Source organism: Rhodamnia argentea, chromosome 10 (genome assembly GCF_020921035.1).
Source record: "Rhodamnia argentea isolate NSW1041297 chromosome 10, ASM2092103v1, whole genome shotgun sequence".
Lineage (NCBI taxonomy): Eukaryota > Viridiplantae > Streptophyta > Magnoliopsida > Myrtales > Myrtaceae > Rhodamnia > Rhodamnia argentea.
The window spans coordinates 15711901-15727658 of NC_063159.1; the positions used below are offsets into that span (position 1 = coordinate 15711901).

A 15758-nucleotide genomic window follows, 5' to 3' on the forward strand; every position below is an offset into this window, starting at 1 on the left:
TAGCCAAGAATGAGAATATCGGGGCGGGGAGGAATCCATCGTATCAACTTTCAACCTCACCATCTGTGAATTATTATTATTTTTTATTTATTTATTTATTTTTTTTTTTTTGTGAGGAGGAATTAATGATTGTTTATTATGAATTATGAGAGAGCAAGTTGGGGAACCTGGCGACTGAGACACTTGTGGCTGTGAAAGAAAGAGTCATACGTGGTTGTCTGTCCGACGTGCATGGTGTTTTTGATTCATTGTTGTAACCCGAGGGTGATGGGCGGGGGTAATCCGGAGACTGAAGCTCGATGCTTGCCATCCCCAGTGGGCCAGTGAAATTATGTTGCAGATTCAGCTATATTTGTTCGTTTCTCATACAAAATATTAGGTCCTGTCTTGTAGGGAATTAGCAAGAAACGGCAGGATAGATTATAGAATCCAGGAGCAGCTCTTTACCTATGATTTGCAAGTGATTTCTTTGGTCTTGGAATGTAAAGATGTTCTCATCTCCTTGGCTCATGACCAATTTCGAAGGCATGTTCGGAAAGAGCGCTGCTAAACACGCCGGCCTCAACTAATATTGCATTAGCAGTTTGAAATCTCACTAGCTGACCCTGGCGACGCAGCAGGACTGTCCCAGACCTGAAAACCACAGTCTCAGCTCAATCATCGGTACTCCTTTTAGAGACTTGCGCAATGCGTGATTTCACAACTGATAACTGGTATTAGACATCTTGGGATGTGCAAGAAATGGAAGGTCAATTTTCATCCACATACATTTGTCGGAAATAGGAGAACAGAGACGTGTCATTAATGATCCTACTAACGTTCATACACTTTTTCATTGTGTACCAAAACAAGTGGACTGCAATGTGAGCCTGCTATTAGCAATAAGATGAGAAATGAACAAAAAGTGAAACAAATTTTTTGGAAAATACAATGTTGGAGAAATCAAACAAATATTCTACATCTGCGGAATGTTTTCCTGCCATCCTAATCTAAGTATCAGACTAACTGTCAGAACCGCTTTACAAGCATCTTTCAACGCCGAGATGCTGCATCTGGCTAACAGAAATTAAACAATTTGAACCCGTTGCTGCTGTTCAAAGTGGCTTCACTGGTGGAGTCAGAATCACTTCCAACAGCTTCATGTGAACTATTGCCTGAAGTGATCCGTATACGGTCCGCATGCTCAATGATCCAGTCAGTGAACTCCGGAGAGGATGCCAACTCTGACATAGCTTGCCTGGTCCAGTGTGCCTTCGAGTCTTCCCATTCTTGCTCTGTGTACCTCTTTCGGTTGGGTGTCTTGTGCAGAGTTGAATAGTAATCCACAGGGTTCCTTCTCCTTTGACTAGCAGGTGGGGTTACAGAACCTGTGTTGAAACAAATACAACCATGAGCAATTTGATATTACGGGGGTACCCTCCAGTTGAATTGCTAAAATCATTTCATCACGAGCAATATATCAGATCCTAGCACGTGCAAACAAACTACGTCCCGAATCGTCTGGTAACCCTACCCAAGATATGTCCTGGTCAGTTGCATCCATCTTCACAGAGTATGCCACTTTGGCATGGAAAGAAGTACTATAGCAAAAACAAAAGGGCCAAGAAAACCTCACATAGCCACACATTCTGCCAGTGAAAAGTCCTCTTCTTTTTAGCATTACCTAAAAGGTTCAACAGTTACCAGCCAAAACTTGGATAAGGGATTGCCAAGGTCCCTTGGTCATGTCTAGATATTAACATGAGTCAGATGCCAACATGAAACCTTTAGCTCACCACTTAATCCTCGTTCAAGTAAGATAAACACATTCAGGCTGGTCACAAAGGCTCAGTTCTTATATTGGAAGGAAAGCATCCGAATTGTAATTTTGCACACTTGGTCGTAAGTTAAGTGGAAAAATTGGACATGGGGAGATAGACAATGGGGAGGAACATGAGTGCAAGTAGCAAACCATACTTTTAAGTGGAGAGTCCAACCAAGCAGCAGATTTGTTAGGTCTATTCCAAATCTTTCTCTGGTGACATTTTTCCGGTGACCTTGCAAGAAATTCAGCACGACTGAACTGTGCAGATGGCTGCCGAGACCAGCACGGTGTAGGACTCCAGTTCAAAGAATACGGCTCGTACCTGCAACAAATCATGGGAGACTTTTATTAGATGCTGTTTGGGGAAAACTGAAAGTTTGTATGCGATGATATCTTCAGAAGACCTTAGCTAGGATCAACAAGAATGCAGTCCAACTCATCATCCAACTTAAGTGAACCAGCAAGTATCCTGAAAGTCACACTATTTATGGGGCATCCAGCCTTTTTTTTTTCCAGTGACAGAGGATGGTCACAGATGAAAGAAAGGTTAATCTATGTACAACCACTTTGTAGGGATTATTTTTCATGCAATTGTCAGATGGGTCATGAAAGGCAGGTCAGTCAACTTACTCTGCCTCACTCCAAATTGAAGAAGTTACCAACAAGCAGACAGCCACACAAGAAGCCAGCGCCCCCACTGCCAAAAGAGTGTCAAAAGTACTCTGCAACACAAAATCCAACATATTATAGCCGATGTCTTAATGGAAGATTCATGAAAGCAAAATGGCCTCGGTCATGTCAAGTCATGTAAAAGCAAAATAAGGTAATAAGATTAGCAAATATGACAGGGAAGATCATGAACCGTGTGTGGCATGGATAGCTGGGTGCATAGAGTGTGCAGTGGACATGTCTGGATAGCTTTATGCCTTTCTTTTTCCCCAAGGAAGCAACTTCCATAAGGATAATCCCACATTTTTATCAAAATCTAGGAGATGCCAGGATAATTTAACCTAAAAAGTGGGCGTCTGACTTGTCTACTGATGTGGCACCTGCCTATGCCTCACCAAGACGTGAGGTCAGTATAGGATTATGATGTGCATACTTGAGACACACTCCTTCAATGAATGTATCCATACCAGAGAGAACACATCCACTTCACTAAGTATTGCCCACAGCCCAATTAATAGATACTTGATGATTTTTTCTCAGAGTGTCATATAAGCACACAAATAGAAAACAAGAACATGTAACCAAACAAAAATATAAAAGAGTGCACCTGGAAGATTAATATAGCAGCAACAACACGCATTGCCCATTTCACAAATTGGGCAACACTGTCATCCACACTCCCATCCTCTGAAATCACGAACTTCCTTACAATCCAATAGCCTAAAGCAGCTCCAGCTAGAACAATTCCTACTAGTAAAAATACAGATACCTGTAAAAAGAAAGAGTGAGCATAAACCAATCATTATTCACTAACATGGTTCCCTTGAAAATGTAAGTAGCAAAACAAGTGTCAACTATAGTGAAGAAACTTGATTATAAATTCAAATAGACCCTGTCCAAAAGAGGATGTTAAAAAGGAACATCAGTGGATCAGAAGACATATTAAGCTCTGTGTGCTCAAAATTTGATTGGAAAAGCGAGCTTGCCCAGCTTTGGCTAGTGAATTTCTAAATACAAATTTATCCTGAAAAAGAAACTCGCAAACGCAGAGTGACACCTATCAACTAATTACTTACATAAAATAAAGACAGATCCCTCAATAAAGTACAACCAATAGGACTCACCGGGTTATGCATCTCCTCACTAAATCCAAAATTGACAAGAATTGCATTCACCATCATTGAGAACTGATGTAGAAGAAAAGATCCAGCTCCAAGCTGCCACAGTTAATTTATTATGAGATTCCTTCGCATGGCGCATTAAGTGAATGAAAAAAAAACTTTGACAACAAGGCTCACAGGAAAAGCACTCACCATTGATCCATATAAAGTGAGGTAGAAGGCATTTTTTCTCCCAGTTGGTAATAATTTCATCCCCTGCAACATAGCAAACTGATGCCTTGAGGAAAAGCATGGTGTGCAGCTAGTTCTAAATTTAACTACATGAAACTAGGGGTTAATACAGCTCACAGTAGTTGCCAATGGTAAATTTACAGGAAAATAAGGAATCTACAATCCGGAATGTCATTCATGTCTCACTTGACAAGGCAACTGACTGACAGAGTGACACCAAAGATATCTTACAGGCGGACCATATAAGTTCATATCATCCTTTTAGAGACATGAAGCCCAGCGCAAGTGATTATTCGTGCTAGTATGTGCAGATGATAACAAAAACAAATGTGTCAGCAAGAAATGGATATAGCACAATACTACAGTCGATCATGAAGGAGATACTCCAGGAAATAGTGTTTGCAACAGCCAATACAAACTGGCTTCTGCAAATATACGCACAGAAGCAATTGTGAAACTCCTACACGGAGGACACTAGTATGAATTTTACGTGTTGAACCAATAAGCCATAGGAAGTGAAAGACCAAAGAACAAAACATGGTTGCTTCATTTTGAATTGCCATAGTGTGCCCAAAAAACAGGGAGAGAAATGCTATTACTGGTGCCTAATTGGTGAAACTTTCTTAAGAGAAGGAGGAATACCTGGAAAAGAAGGACAATAACAACAAGCAAAATTCCTATGGCCATTGAACTGCTATAGTAGAAAGGAACCCAGCCACTAATAACTGGGGCCAGCAGTAGCAGTATAAATCCCAATGCCAGACAAAGGAGGCGCCACTGTTGAGGCTCTGCCAAAAAAATAGAAAGCCTCAGCTATTTTTCCTGAAGTATGAGCAATTTGTATGTAGAGGTACATTATAGAATATGATTCAGTTAAAAAGTAGCCAGACCTTCAGAAATGGAGACTGTGATAGGACTAGGAACTTCATCAATGATCTTGACATCAACATATCTACGTACATAGGGTGATATGACAGAACTCCACACGCCTTTTTGAATACTCTTCCACTCATCTTTTTCACATTCACACAATGTGCGAGAAGAGTTCCTGGATGCGTAAAACCAAACATGAAATAAGTCAACCGGAAATACAACACTCTACCAAATTACAGAAAAGGAATGGGTGACCATGGAGAAGGATAATAAACCAGAAGATCATCTCTAAAACTAGAAAAGTTTAACTTACCGGTGAAGGCAAACCTGAATTTTGCTGGGTAACCTTTTCGGAATTGAGGATGGAAGCACTTTGACACGCAGTGCACTAGAGTAACTTCCAAGTCTCAATCGGGATAGACCAATTACTTCAACACGTTCACACCTAATGATTTCTTTAGCACCATGGCCTGGTAGGAAGCTGGAAAGTGTTGATGGTGTGATATCAATAGATGGTTGCCCTAGGTTTATCCCTGCAGGTCAGAAATGAGAGTCAACAATTTTTTAGCAAACTAAACCATTAATTTGACCTAAAGAAATTATCAAAATGACTTGCTAGCATAAACAATTAATCGGAAACACAAATTGAACCACAAATCCCATAAAACAAGTATGTTCTTTTGTTAAATCATTTATGATAGTTAGCCTTACATTATCAGCTCCAGTAAGCGAGCATTTTGCTTACAGCACAAGCTTCTACTGATGTTTTGTCAAGAAATAATTATTTGCCCTTTTATGGAGAGTCTAGAAGACCTTAAACTCGCAAGTGGCTTAGACTTTCAATGTAGCCTCCACTTGGTTTTCCATAATATACCAAAAAAAATACCCATCCAAAACAAAACCTAACCAAGGGTCCAAGACTACAAAACTAGAAACAATTTTTCAAGAAAAACGAAAAAATAAAGACATTTCAAACAAGAGGAGCGTGAAACATCAAGGATAGCATCATCACTTCAAAAATTCAGTGTCAGACAGATGACCTGTGAGAAATCAATCAAAGAACAAGAGCACAAATTTGGACCATTATCAAGAACCCTTCCCTTCTAGTCTTCGCAGAACAACCAAAACTTGGAATTTCCTAGTAACACCACCACCATTTCAACCATGTCAGATGCATACATAACTCAAAGACCAGAGATCTAACTGCTAACTCGCTCTAAGAACCAAACTTTTGCATGGCTGAAACATAATACTCCCCAGGACGAGCACATGTCACACAACTTCACAAGAGCACCATTTGGAAGGGTGAGGAGAACTCCAACAGTCATCCAGATAATGAAACAGTGCAACAAAGAGTGAGCTGTTTTTGAACAACCCTTCAACTCACACAAAGAATGCATCTCTTATTTTAACTTTCCCACTCTAATGCATTAAATATTCTACTCATTGTTTAATCCATTTAGTTAAAAGAAGTATGGCGGTGGACAGCATGGACCATTATTAAAGTCCATATGCCTCAAAATGAGAGATCAAAAGAGGGAGCCAGAGGTCTAAGCCCATTACCATACCTAGTTTGACAAATTCTACTTGAAAGCTTTAAGTGAATGAGTTATGAGCCAAGGAAGCACGTGTTCCACTCAGAAGAACTCTAAAGCTAGTTTATTTTGCGGAAAATAAATGATTTGAAAAACATATTCTTTAAAATAATCACTTATATCCCTTGAAACAGTTCGTGAATGAAAACATTTATTTTGTAAACATTTTGTGGATGATAACCATTTATTTTTGCAAGCAATATGATCCTAAGAAATGATTTTTCAAATCATTCATTGGCTGTGCAATAATCGCACCCCAGTAGCAAAAGATGGCGAATTCCTCGACACTTACCTGCGGCGAACATTTACACCAAAAGCCTAAAGGCTGACGTGATTCGGGAGTACAAAGAAATGTCGAGCACATTAGTTAACAAGAGAAAAGAACGCACAATCAGCTCAAACAAACACAGTAGTGAGGAAAACCCTCACAATCTATCGTCTCAGCTTATCAAAGAAAAACCCAAACAGGTTCATCGGTCTAGAATACGTTACGGCCGCAGACGACACAAAACCAAGTAAAATTTTGCAATTTGACATCCGGAACTGTCCACATTAAGCACCATCCTTATCAATCCCGAATCGTCAACCTCGAGGAGTACCCACATCTCGAGCACGATTCCAGTCAACTCCCACGGACCCAACCGAGAGAGGGCGAGAGAGAGAGGAGAGAGGGGGCGCGCGTACCTTTGAAACTCGGGGAGTCTGGGATCGGACTGGGGTGAGCGAAAAGCAACAAGGAGAGAAAGCAGACGAGGAGAAGTAGAGAGATGACGAGAGGCGAACCCATCGCTACCTCTCTCTGTCTCTCTCCCTCCCTCCGGAACGACGAACTCGATCTCTCCTCCCTCGCCCTTTCTATGGATGGAAGCCAAGAATTGAAGAGAAGTGAAAAAGGCGGCTCTTCTTGCGGGAATCTTTCATCTCCCCCGCCCTCTCAAATTAAAATGGCTCGTGGCGTCGCCTGCCTGCTCCTCCTGTTAAATTTTCGATTTCCGGGTCGGTGCGTAGCGAAGCGCGTCGCGTCGGGTCGAAGCTTTCTCTTCCGCTTTGATAATTGATCTGCCCGTCATCCCTAATTGGGCAATTAGGCTTAATCCCCCACGCCCATTGTGTTAAGAGATATATTTAGGATTACGATTAGGTCAATTGTAATTTACCTTAATCATGTTTAAGCCTAATCGTTTTCCCTCCTCTTATATATATATATATGCTCTCTCTATTTGATAATGTATAAAATATTACATTTCTGTTGCTTGTCTATGACAATACTCAACTAATTGAGTTATTAAGATGATACAGCTTCTCAATGAGCAATGCCTAGATATGACTTGTTGCATCCATGGATAATCGATTTCTTGAGCTTTCATTAAAAATCTCGACTCCCATAATGACTTTCTTTCTCAAGATTGTCAAATAGGCTCAAGGGTGTGCACGGAAATCAGACCGAACCAGTCAATTCTGAGCGATTTTCAATTTCAAGTATGAAATCGAATGATCTAGACCAATCTATATATATATATTTTTTGAGTTTTCCCATTTATTAGAGGGTAAAGAAAAGAATATTATCAAAATTATAACATGAATATCGAAACAGCCCAGAAATTCAAACGGGACCAATTGGTTCGTTCTGGGTTTCAAGAACACGAGAACGGATCCAACCGGTTCGGTTTCCGATTGACAGTCGTCTCTAGTCGATAAGTCCGTGGGAGAATTTGATTTGATGCTTCATACTGAGGGTCGGCAGTGTTTAAAAAAAAAAAAAGGAAAAGGGCACCTTCCCCGTTATGGCGCCCTGCAAGCGTCGTCAACAGGCCGTGGACGAAGTCGAATCCGCCCACAATCCCTTCTTGCAATGCGCGGAGCTGATCCTCCCATGGCTGACCCCGCAAGAACTCGCCGCCGTCTCCCTAACCTCTGCCTCCCTCCGCCGCGCCTCCCTACCCGTCGCCCTCCGGCGCTCCTCCGACGCCTCCCGAGGCCTCGAGCCCCTCCCCGTCCCCTTCCGCAACGCCGTCGACTCCCGCCCCTACGCCTACTTCCTCTACACCCCCTCCTCTCGGGTCCTCTCTCCGCTTAACGATACCCTCCTTCGCCAATCGTGGGGCTCGACCCGGACGCTCGCTCGATCGACCGCATTTCCGGGTCGGCCGAGTCGCGAGGCGGTGGATGTTGTGGGCGACGTGGTGTTGGGGTGCGATTGCGAGAGATGCGAGGGGCATGATTGCGCTTGTTGGGGCGGCAAGGGTGGGGAGGAGGAGGAGGCGGTGGTGACCGAGTGCGGCGCGGGTTGCGGGTGTGGGGCGGAGTGCGGGAATCGGGCGAGCCAGGGTGGTGTGGAGGTGAGGTTGAAGATTGTGAGGGATAAGAAGAAAGGATGGTGCTTGTTAGCGGATCAGGCGATCGACAAGGGGCGATTTGTGTGCGAGTATGCAGGTATTCCACCTATTCTTGATCATTAATTAGTTTGCTTGAATCTTGAATAGCTGATGGTTTTAGTATATTTGACTGAAAATGGTCAATTTTGATTCGTTACCACATCAGTATGGGCAAATTAGTTTGATGCTGAATGTCGGGACTAGGACACATAGTGAGGGAGTAAAAGATTTGTGCTTTCATGTCTGTAATATTTCCGCATTGCTTGCTCGGTATTTATGCAAGAGGTTGAAGATTGTGCAGTGCGAAGTGCATTGAGGTTCTTGCCCAGGATGATACTGCCGGTGCTTGATTCCAGCATGGATGACGAAATCGAGTCTTTCAAAAGACTTAGAAGAAACGTATAAAACAGTGGCATTTTTAGAAGCAAAGTTCACTGGGTGCTGTTGCTCTTTCAAGTTAGATTTTGTAGTTAGAGGTGGTTTTTCAGTTGTGATGCCCCAGCTTGCCATCTTCTTTGGGTGGGAAGGACCGCCTGCCACTGGAGAATGCCCCGTAAAGGGATTTGTTGGCTTGGAACTGTGGGTGCAAAAATAAAATAAAAATTTTGACCTAGAGCTGGAGCCTAGGGTTTGGAGAGGAAAAAAATTAGAAAATGCTCAAATGATGTACCTTTTGCCTTGAGGATCTGCCATGCTATTCCTAGTTATCCAGGCAGTGTCCTTTGAGGTTACAACTATGTTGAAGAGAGACTCACTAACTTCTGTTTACTTTGCTTGTTACCACGAGAAATGCCTATTTCTCTAGATCTTGTGAACCGTTATTTCCCTTGGAAGTTTCACATACTCATTTGAGAGTAGCTTATCTTGGACCCGAATTCCTACGCCAATGTGTACACCTGTTTTCTGGGGAGATGCATCCGTATGGTTTTCCCTAGAAGTTTGCTTTAATTTCATGTTCTGTAGAGCAGAACAAGGTAATTCATGAGATAGGATACATTTGCACAATAGATAGACGACGTGCTTAAGGCTCTCACATATCCTGTCAGCACTAACATCAAGAACTTGAGGAAACTTTTATTCTGATCTAAATTTCCACTGTTAGGTGAACTCTTGACAACGAAAGAGGCGAGGGCGCGACAAAAAGAATATGATGAACTTGCAACGAGTCGAGGGTTCTCATCTGCCCTTCTGGTGGTGAGGGAGCATCTTCCCTCTGGAAAGGCCTGCTTGAGGATAAACATTGACGCCACGAAAGTGGGAAATGTCGGGAGGTTCATCAATCATTCCTGTGATGGCGGCAACTTGTCCACAGTGTTAGTGAGGAGCACAGGAGCTTTGCTTCCTCGCCTCTGCTTCTTCGCTTCGAAAGACATACAACAAGGTGAAGAGTTGACTTTCAGTTATGGAGAGATCAGGCTCAGGTCCAATGGGTTACAGTGCTGTTGCGGGGCTTCTACTTGTTTGGGAATACTTCCTTCAGAACATACTTAAAAAGCAAATGCAAAGCCATCACTTTGGTTAGCACCATCATTTCACTCCCTACTTCGACTATTAGAGCTACATACATTCATCTTCTAATGGCAGCTATTTTCGGCTTAAAGAATTTGTAATGCGGCTCGCTACTATAATGCTCTGTACATGTGTTTGCGTTGACAAGTATCGATCTTTACTGAAGAGACGAATGTAACTATCCACTCCTGTTAGACGGCTTATCCCGACTCTTTTTAGGAGTTTTTTCCAAAGAGGGCAAAAAGAAAAATTGCAGTGCTTGTTGAGCTTCTCGGCTTACCTTCAATAGTCCCACGAAAGTTGCGCATTGGCGTCAGAAGAAATCTGTCAACCAGCTCAGCCCCTAGATACAGTTAGGCACAGATGCATGAAAGTGGACAACTGAAGAACATTCTCCTTTTAATATTACTTTCAGGTGGGCATTATAAGAGTCAAAGAGAGATCTAAATGTGAATGCGCAGTATGGCTTCACCTGCATTTATGAATAGCTGAATATGATATACAGGATTGCTTTTAATTAGCTGTCAAGCCGAACTTATCTTCTGGCTCATTCCATTCCACAAGAACATTCAAATAATTAATTGAGCAAAACTGTTAGCCGGTGCCTGCGGTTTTTGTCTCCCAATCTAATGAACTCTTGTTATATACCACCATTATAGAAACTTCAAAGCGAAACTCTACACCCACAGGCCTCAGTTCCAAAATACATTATGGAAAAGGAAACATCTTTCCATGCACCCTGGAACAACCAAAAAAAAAAAAACAACGTTTCTGTGTGAATCTCCCATCAGGTGGCTAGTGACCGCTCTCGATGACCTGCGGACCCAAGTACTCGATCGAATCCATCTGCGAGTTCTCCGGCATGTCGATTTCTTCTAACCAGCCGTACCTCTCGCCGTCCTCCTTAGTTCGAATCATGTCGCCATCTGGATTGATTAAGAAGATCCTAAATAAGCAAGTTTTGTTTCCAAGGCAAAAATTGCATCTGATGATATTTCGATGACCAAACCCTGCAAACCTCAAATTAAGGAATGTGTGTCTCCAAGTACAGAACAACATCAGAATCCTACTGTCAGCATCTTCCAAGTTTGCTTATGGTAAGTACTTTACGATGTAAGATGAGAAGCACATCAAATTGGGTCTATTAATATCCTCTAGCAAACATCATGCAACATATATTATGCATGTCCTTAAAGGATATTCTCTGTATCTTTGTCCATTCTCGTGCACGTTCCACGGTTTCAAACGTCGATTAACAATGTTTGACTCATTTGTTTGGGAGATCAACGTACTATAAAAAGATAGATACAACCTTTAAATAGTAATATGTTACCACAAACAGCATGTGCCATTCTGTCCCGGTTCATCAAAACAAGTTCGAAATGGAAGCAGGCAGGTTGGATACTATTGTTCCCACATCAATGCATCTTCCAGTTTTAGACAACAGGTGCGTGGCACAACACATAAAGGAATAATGTGCAAGAAATATGAGGAAGTTGGATACCGACTTCTCTAAAATGCAAGACTCTGAAATTCATTAGCTTCCACAAAGAGATCGAGCAAGAGGACAAAATTCTACTTACTTAAAGCAGCATTGGTAGAGGACGGAGTATCCCTATAATATGAGCAGTCGCGATCATCTTCTTGGGAATAAGGAGGTCCGAGGACATCGAGTATCACACACGGTGTTATTGCCGTGAATGCGTGGATATTGCCTCCCGTCGTCGGATAAAGAACGGAAGAGTTGCACGGAGCCGTGAAGACTCCATCGGCTTTCACTTTTGCCAGTTTAACTGCAGGGACATCGTGATTGCTCAATGACAGCCGCCACTAAATAACATCTCGCAACTGGACACGTATGATGATTGAAGTAATGAAAGAGAGAACTCACGTTTTGAGGATGTTGTTGTCGAACCATTTGATAAGTGGTGGGGGTCAACCCAATCGTATGATTTGATGTGCATTGATCCTAGTAAAAGTTTGCTGAAAACGGTCATTCCTGGGTGGTTGTGGAGGGGGATGACACCAGCTGAAGGAAGGAAGAACATGCACAACTGCAAGTAGACAAGCCAAGAAAAGATTGCAAGTCAATCTTAGGAGCTCTCTAACAACTGAATCAAGAATTGCCTACAACGAACTTCAAAGTACAAAAACTAGGAATCCAGATAGTAAATCTCGGCAGAATATGTTTTGGATGGTCCGGTGTAAACCGATCCCAAAATTAAAAGAGCTGAAAGTTCTTCCCTGGCAGCAAAATCTTACCGAGAAATTATCGCATTTGTATATGGTGGTGTTCGTGACTCTCGGCGTCCCTTTGGTTGTGCTTTTAGGCTGGGAAAATTGAAGATCCCGACTCAATCCGACATCCTCCGGTCTCATCTTATCTAGAGCGAGATAAAGATTTAGTTAGAAAGAACTACCAAATTCCGCATCATGAAATGCAATAGGCACTCCTAGTTATACTCTATTTAGATGCAAAATTTTCATGTTAACTCAACAGGGCAAAGTCACAGTTTACAGGAATAAACTGATAGAATTTGATAATCAACAAGCACGTAAGAATCAGATATGCATCCTGTGGAAGTTGATCCTGGACTAAAAAATTGCTAGAAGCCTAACTTTACCGAGCACAATCTACCTGCATCAGATCCATTAAAACTCATTTAGCTTTTCCAGATTATTGGTTTCTCAATCCCTACTGATATTCCCGGAACTTAAAGTTGCATCAGATCCATTTCAAACTCATGTTGGTAAGAATGACCTTGAAATCGCAAAGCACAATAAGCAAATGGAAAGGGGACTACATGGTTGAATTCTTAATTCGTGTAAGCAATGCAAGCTTTTAAACGTCCCTCTTTTGCCTAAAGCTCTTGCCCAAAAACCAATGCAACGTCCATCGGAACCAACTCAATCATGAACAATGAAGGTGGGTTTGAACACAAGAAAGCGCTGCGCGTGAACATGTCGCGATCCGAGTTGCTCACCGAGAATGCGGCGTAGTCTTTGGACGTCTTCCGGGGAAGGGACCGTGCCGGGGCCTTTGAAGATATCCCGGCAAGCGAGGAACAGATCCTGCAGGGCCATCGAGAACGGCAGGGCGCGGTGTCGCTTGATCCTCCTGGTGCACCTCTTCCTCCTGATAACCCCATTGATATACCCAACCCTGCTATGATTCACGTGCCCGACCGACGTCCCGTCCATGCCCTGATCCACTAACCTCGCCCCTATCCTCATTCGAAACCCCGTTTCCGATCACTACCAACCTCTCTCAGAAGCAACGTCGCAAGCTGGTCAAGAGCAACCGAGAGAGGTTCCAGAAATCTTGATTCAAGCTGAGATTTTTCTGACTAGCATCGATTACTGACGACACAACTGATCAAGAAGACGCCTCCTCCAAGTTCAAGAACGACCGATCCGGAATGCACCGTGTCGAGTCGAACCAAAAACCAAACCGACAGCTTCGTTAAAGCACGTGGACCCGCAAAGCTGAAGACGACCCAGTTGCTCAGACGAACGTACGTTGAGCCCCGTCTCGCGACGCCGATCAATGGGTAGGCGACGAATCGGATGGAGGAGGAAAGAGTAAGCAGGAAAATAAGAAAAAAAGGAAGGCTTTGAGATGAGATGGAAGTTGGGGGGGCAGAGAGAGAGAGAAGGTGGGAAGTAAACAGTAGGAGGAAGAAGATGGATATATAGGCGCTGCGCCGGGGGGAAGAGAGCAAAACCAGGGGCCATCCCGGAGCTGAGGATGTTTTGCTTTCGTAGATCGAAGAGAGAGACAGAGACAGAGACAGAGAGTCCCACCATAAAACCAGGGGTGGCTTATCAGAAAACCGACTGTTTCTTCTCAAACTTGGGGGCGCCAAGTTTACATTCCCCTCTCCCCCTCTCTCTCCTCTCTCTCTCTCTCATGTGCATTGACCAGAGCACACACAGTTGACGCCAAACGACGAGGTTTCGGAAATCTTTAGGTAAAAGCGACGCAAATAATCCTTTCCTTCTTATCCTGGGAGTGGGTTTATTACTTCACAGACATGAGAAAACGGTGTGCATTGGGTTCGTGTAAAAACCATGGCTTTTCTCCGTGGTGGAAAGGAAACCGCGCAAGTTGTTAACTAACGAGAAAGGAAGGAAGAGAGACTTTTGCTCGTTCCCGTTCCCATGGGTTCGCCCACGACCACAGAGATGGGGACGCGTCATGCGTTGGGCCCAGCGCTGTGCCGTTTCAATGACATACTTTGCCTACCTACGTACTTGCCCTGATATGATTTTACTCCGCTTCATTAATGCCCGCGAATTATAACAGTCATGTTATTGAAAATAATTTCTAGATAAAAATATATTTTTTTATATTTTTATTTCCGAAAGAGTTTCTGGAAAAAGAAATGTTTTTGATAACGACACGAACAAAAATTTCTATTCTAAAAATAGAAATCCGATTAGTAACCTCGTGAAATATCTACGGGGGTTCGGTGATCGGAGTGGCGGAGGATGGCCGATGGCTGGTGATTGGTGATCGGGGATCAGAGGTGGCGGCGGCCGAGGATCGACGATTGGTGATCAGCAAATGGTGGCCAAGGACAATCGATGAAAAGAGTTTTTATGTCAATTTCTGTTCCAAAAATGGACAACTTTTCATTTATATTTCAAATCTTATTTTTGGACTAAAAATTTGTTCTAGAAATGGAAAAACAAAATTATATCGCCAAACGGATTTATGTTTCAAACTTGTTCTAGAAACAAATTTAGAAGAGAAACGGAGAAACATAATGGTTATTATTCTCGCCCTCAACATCCGATCTATACTAATATCGCAAGAAAAGCCAAAATATAATGGAATTCTATGATTTTTTTTTTAAAGATTTAGGTCGGCATATGCATTTTAATCATGCTTGTTGAATGGAATTCTTTAAAGAAGCGTGTTAGATTATATTCGCAATATTCTTTTCTCATCGTGTGAACTTTGTTCCTATTTTTGGCACGCTGTTCTTTCTCCATCTCTACAATGCTGTTGGACATCCGGATGTTTTATTATCCTCGACTAAACTTATCCCGCCACATAATGTCAAAGACCTCCAGCAGAATTCTCCTGCTCGATTTTGAATACGATCACGTCAATTCATTAAGACATTAGATACGATTCTCAACCAGCTCAACGATCTTATCGTGTCGGCATTGATCTTTTTAACTCAACCCGATGTCACCCTTGGTGTCTTTTCTATGGTCCAAGTCATGCCCATGAAAAGCTAAATGAACGATGGGATTCACTATACCACCGTGGTCTCTCTAACCCCGCAATTGGAAGATTGATCATCTCAAGTTTCCCCATCAAGATTAGCCATTTCTTTGCTAATGTCGCGGAAACCCAATTCAAATAGCAACCTCCAGCCCCAGGAATTTCGAGATTACCACCAGCCCTATGAACCGATATGCTGAGTTCCGATGTCCGCACGTCGATTCTTATACGGCGCGACTTTTTATATAACAATACTTCTCCAATACTTGCACCAGCTAGGTTCTACGTAGAGTTGGCTCGGCGAGTTGCGGAAGGTTGGCAACTTGGTACTTTTTCCTTTTCTTT

At 42.7% G+C, this 15758-nt stretch overlaps 3 protein-coding genes across 3 annotated transcripts; 1 reads left to right on the forward strand and 2 right to left on the reverse strand.

Annotated features, from left to right (window-relative positions):
• Positions 1-780: 780 nt before the first annotated feature.
• LOC115731119 lies at positions 781-7207 on the reverse strand. Its single transcript, XM_030661749.2, has 10 exons — positions 6978-7207; positions 5012-5231; positions 4716-4873; positions 4468-4613; positions 3787-3849; positions 3598-3690; positions 3081-3242; positions 2435-2526; positions 1957-2126; positions 781-1367 (listed from the first exon to the last, which is right to left on the reverse strand). Exons 1-10 carry the CDS (start codon positions 7078-7080, stop codon positions 1057-1059), a joined length of 1518 nt encoding a protein of 505 aa, XP_030517609.2. The 5' UTR covers positions 7081-7207; the 3' UTR covers positions 781-1056.
• Positions 7208-8016: 809 nt separating this feature from the next.
• On the forward strand, positions 8017-10195 carry LOC115731135 (histone-lysine N-methyltransferase SUVR3). Its single transcript, XM_030661770.2, has 2 exons — positions 8017-8726; positions 9771-10195. The coding sequence occupies exons 1-2, from the start codon at positions 8078-8080 to the stop codon at positions 10157-10159; spliced, it is 1038 nt and encodes a 345-aa protein (XP_030517630.2). The 5' UTR covers positions 8017-8077; the 3' UTR covers positions 10160-10195.
• Positions 10196-10818: 623 nt separating this feature from the next.
• Positions 10819-13831, reverse strand: LOC115731168 (plant cysteine oxidase 1-like). Its single transcript, XM_030661808.2, has 5 exons — positions 13162-13831; positions 12440-12561; positions 12069-12231; positions 11761-11970; positions 10819-11103 (listed from the first exon to the last, which is right to left on the reverse strand). The coding sequence occupies exons 1-5, from the start codon at positions 13409-13411 to the stop codon at positions 10973-10975; spliced, it is 876 nt and encodes a 291-aa protein (XP_030517668.2). The 5' UTR covers positions 13412-13831; the 3' UTR covers positions 10819-10972.
• Between the last annotated feature and the right edge of the window lie 1927 nt (positions 13832-15758).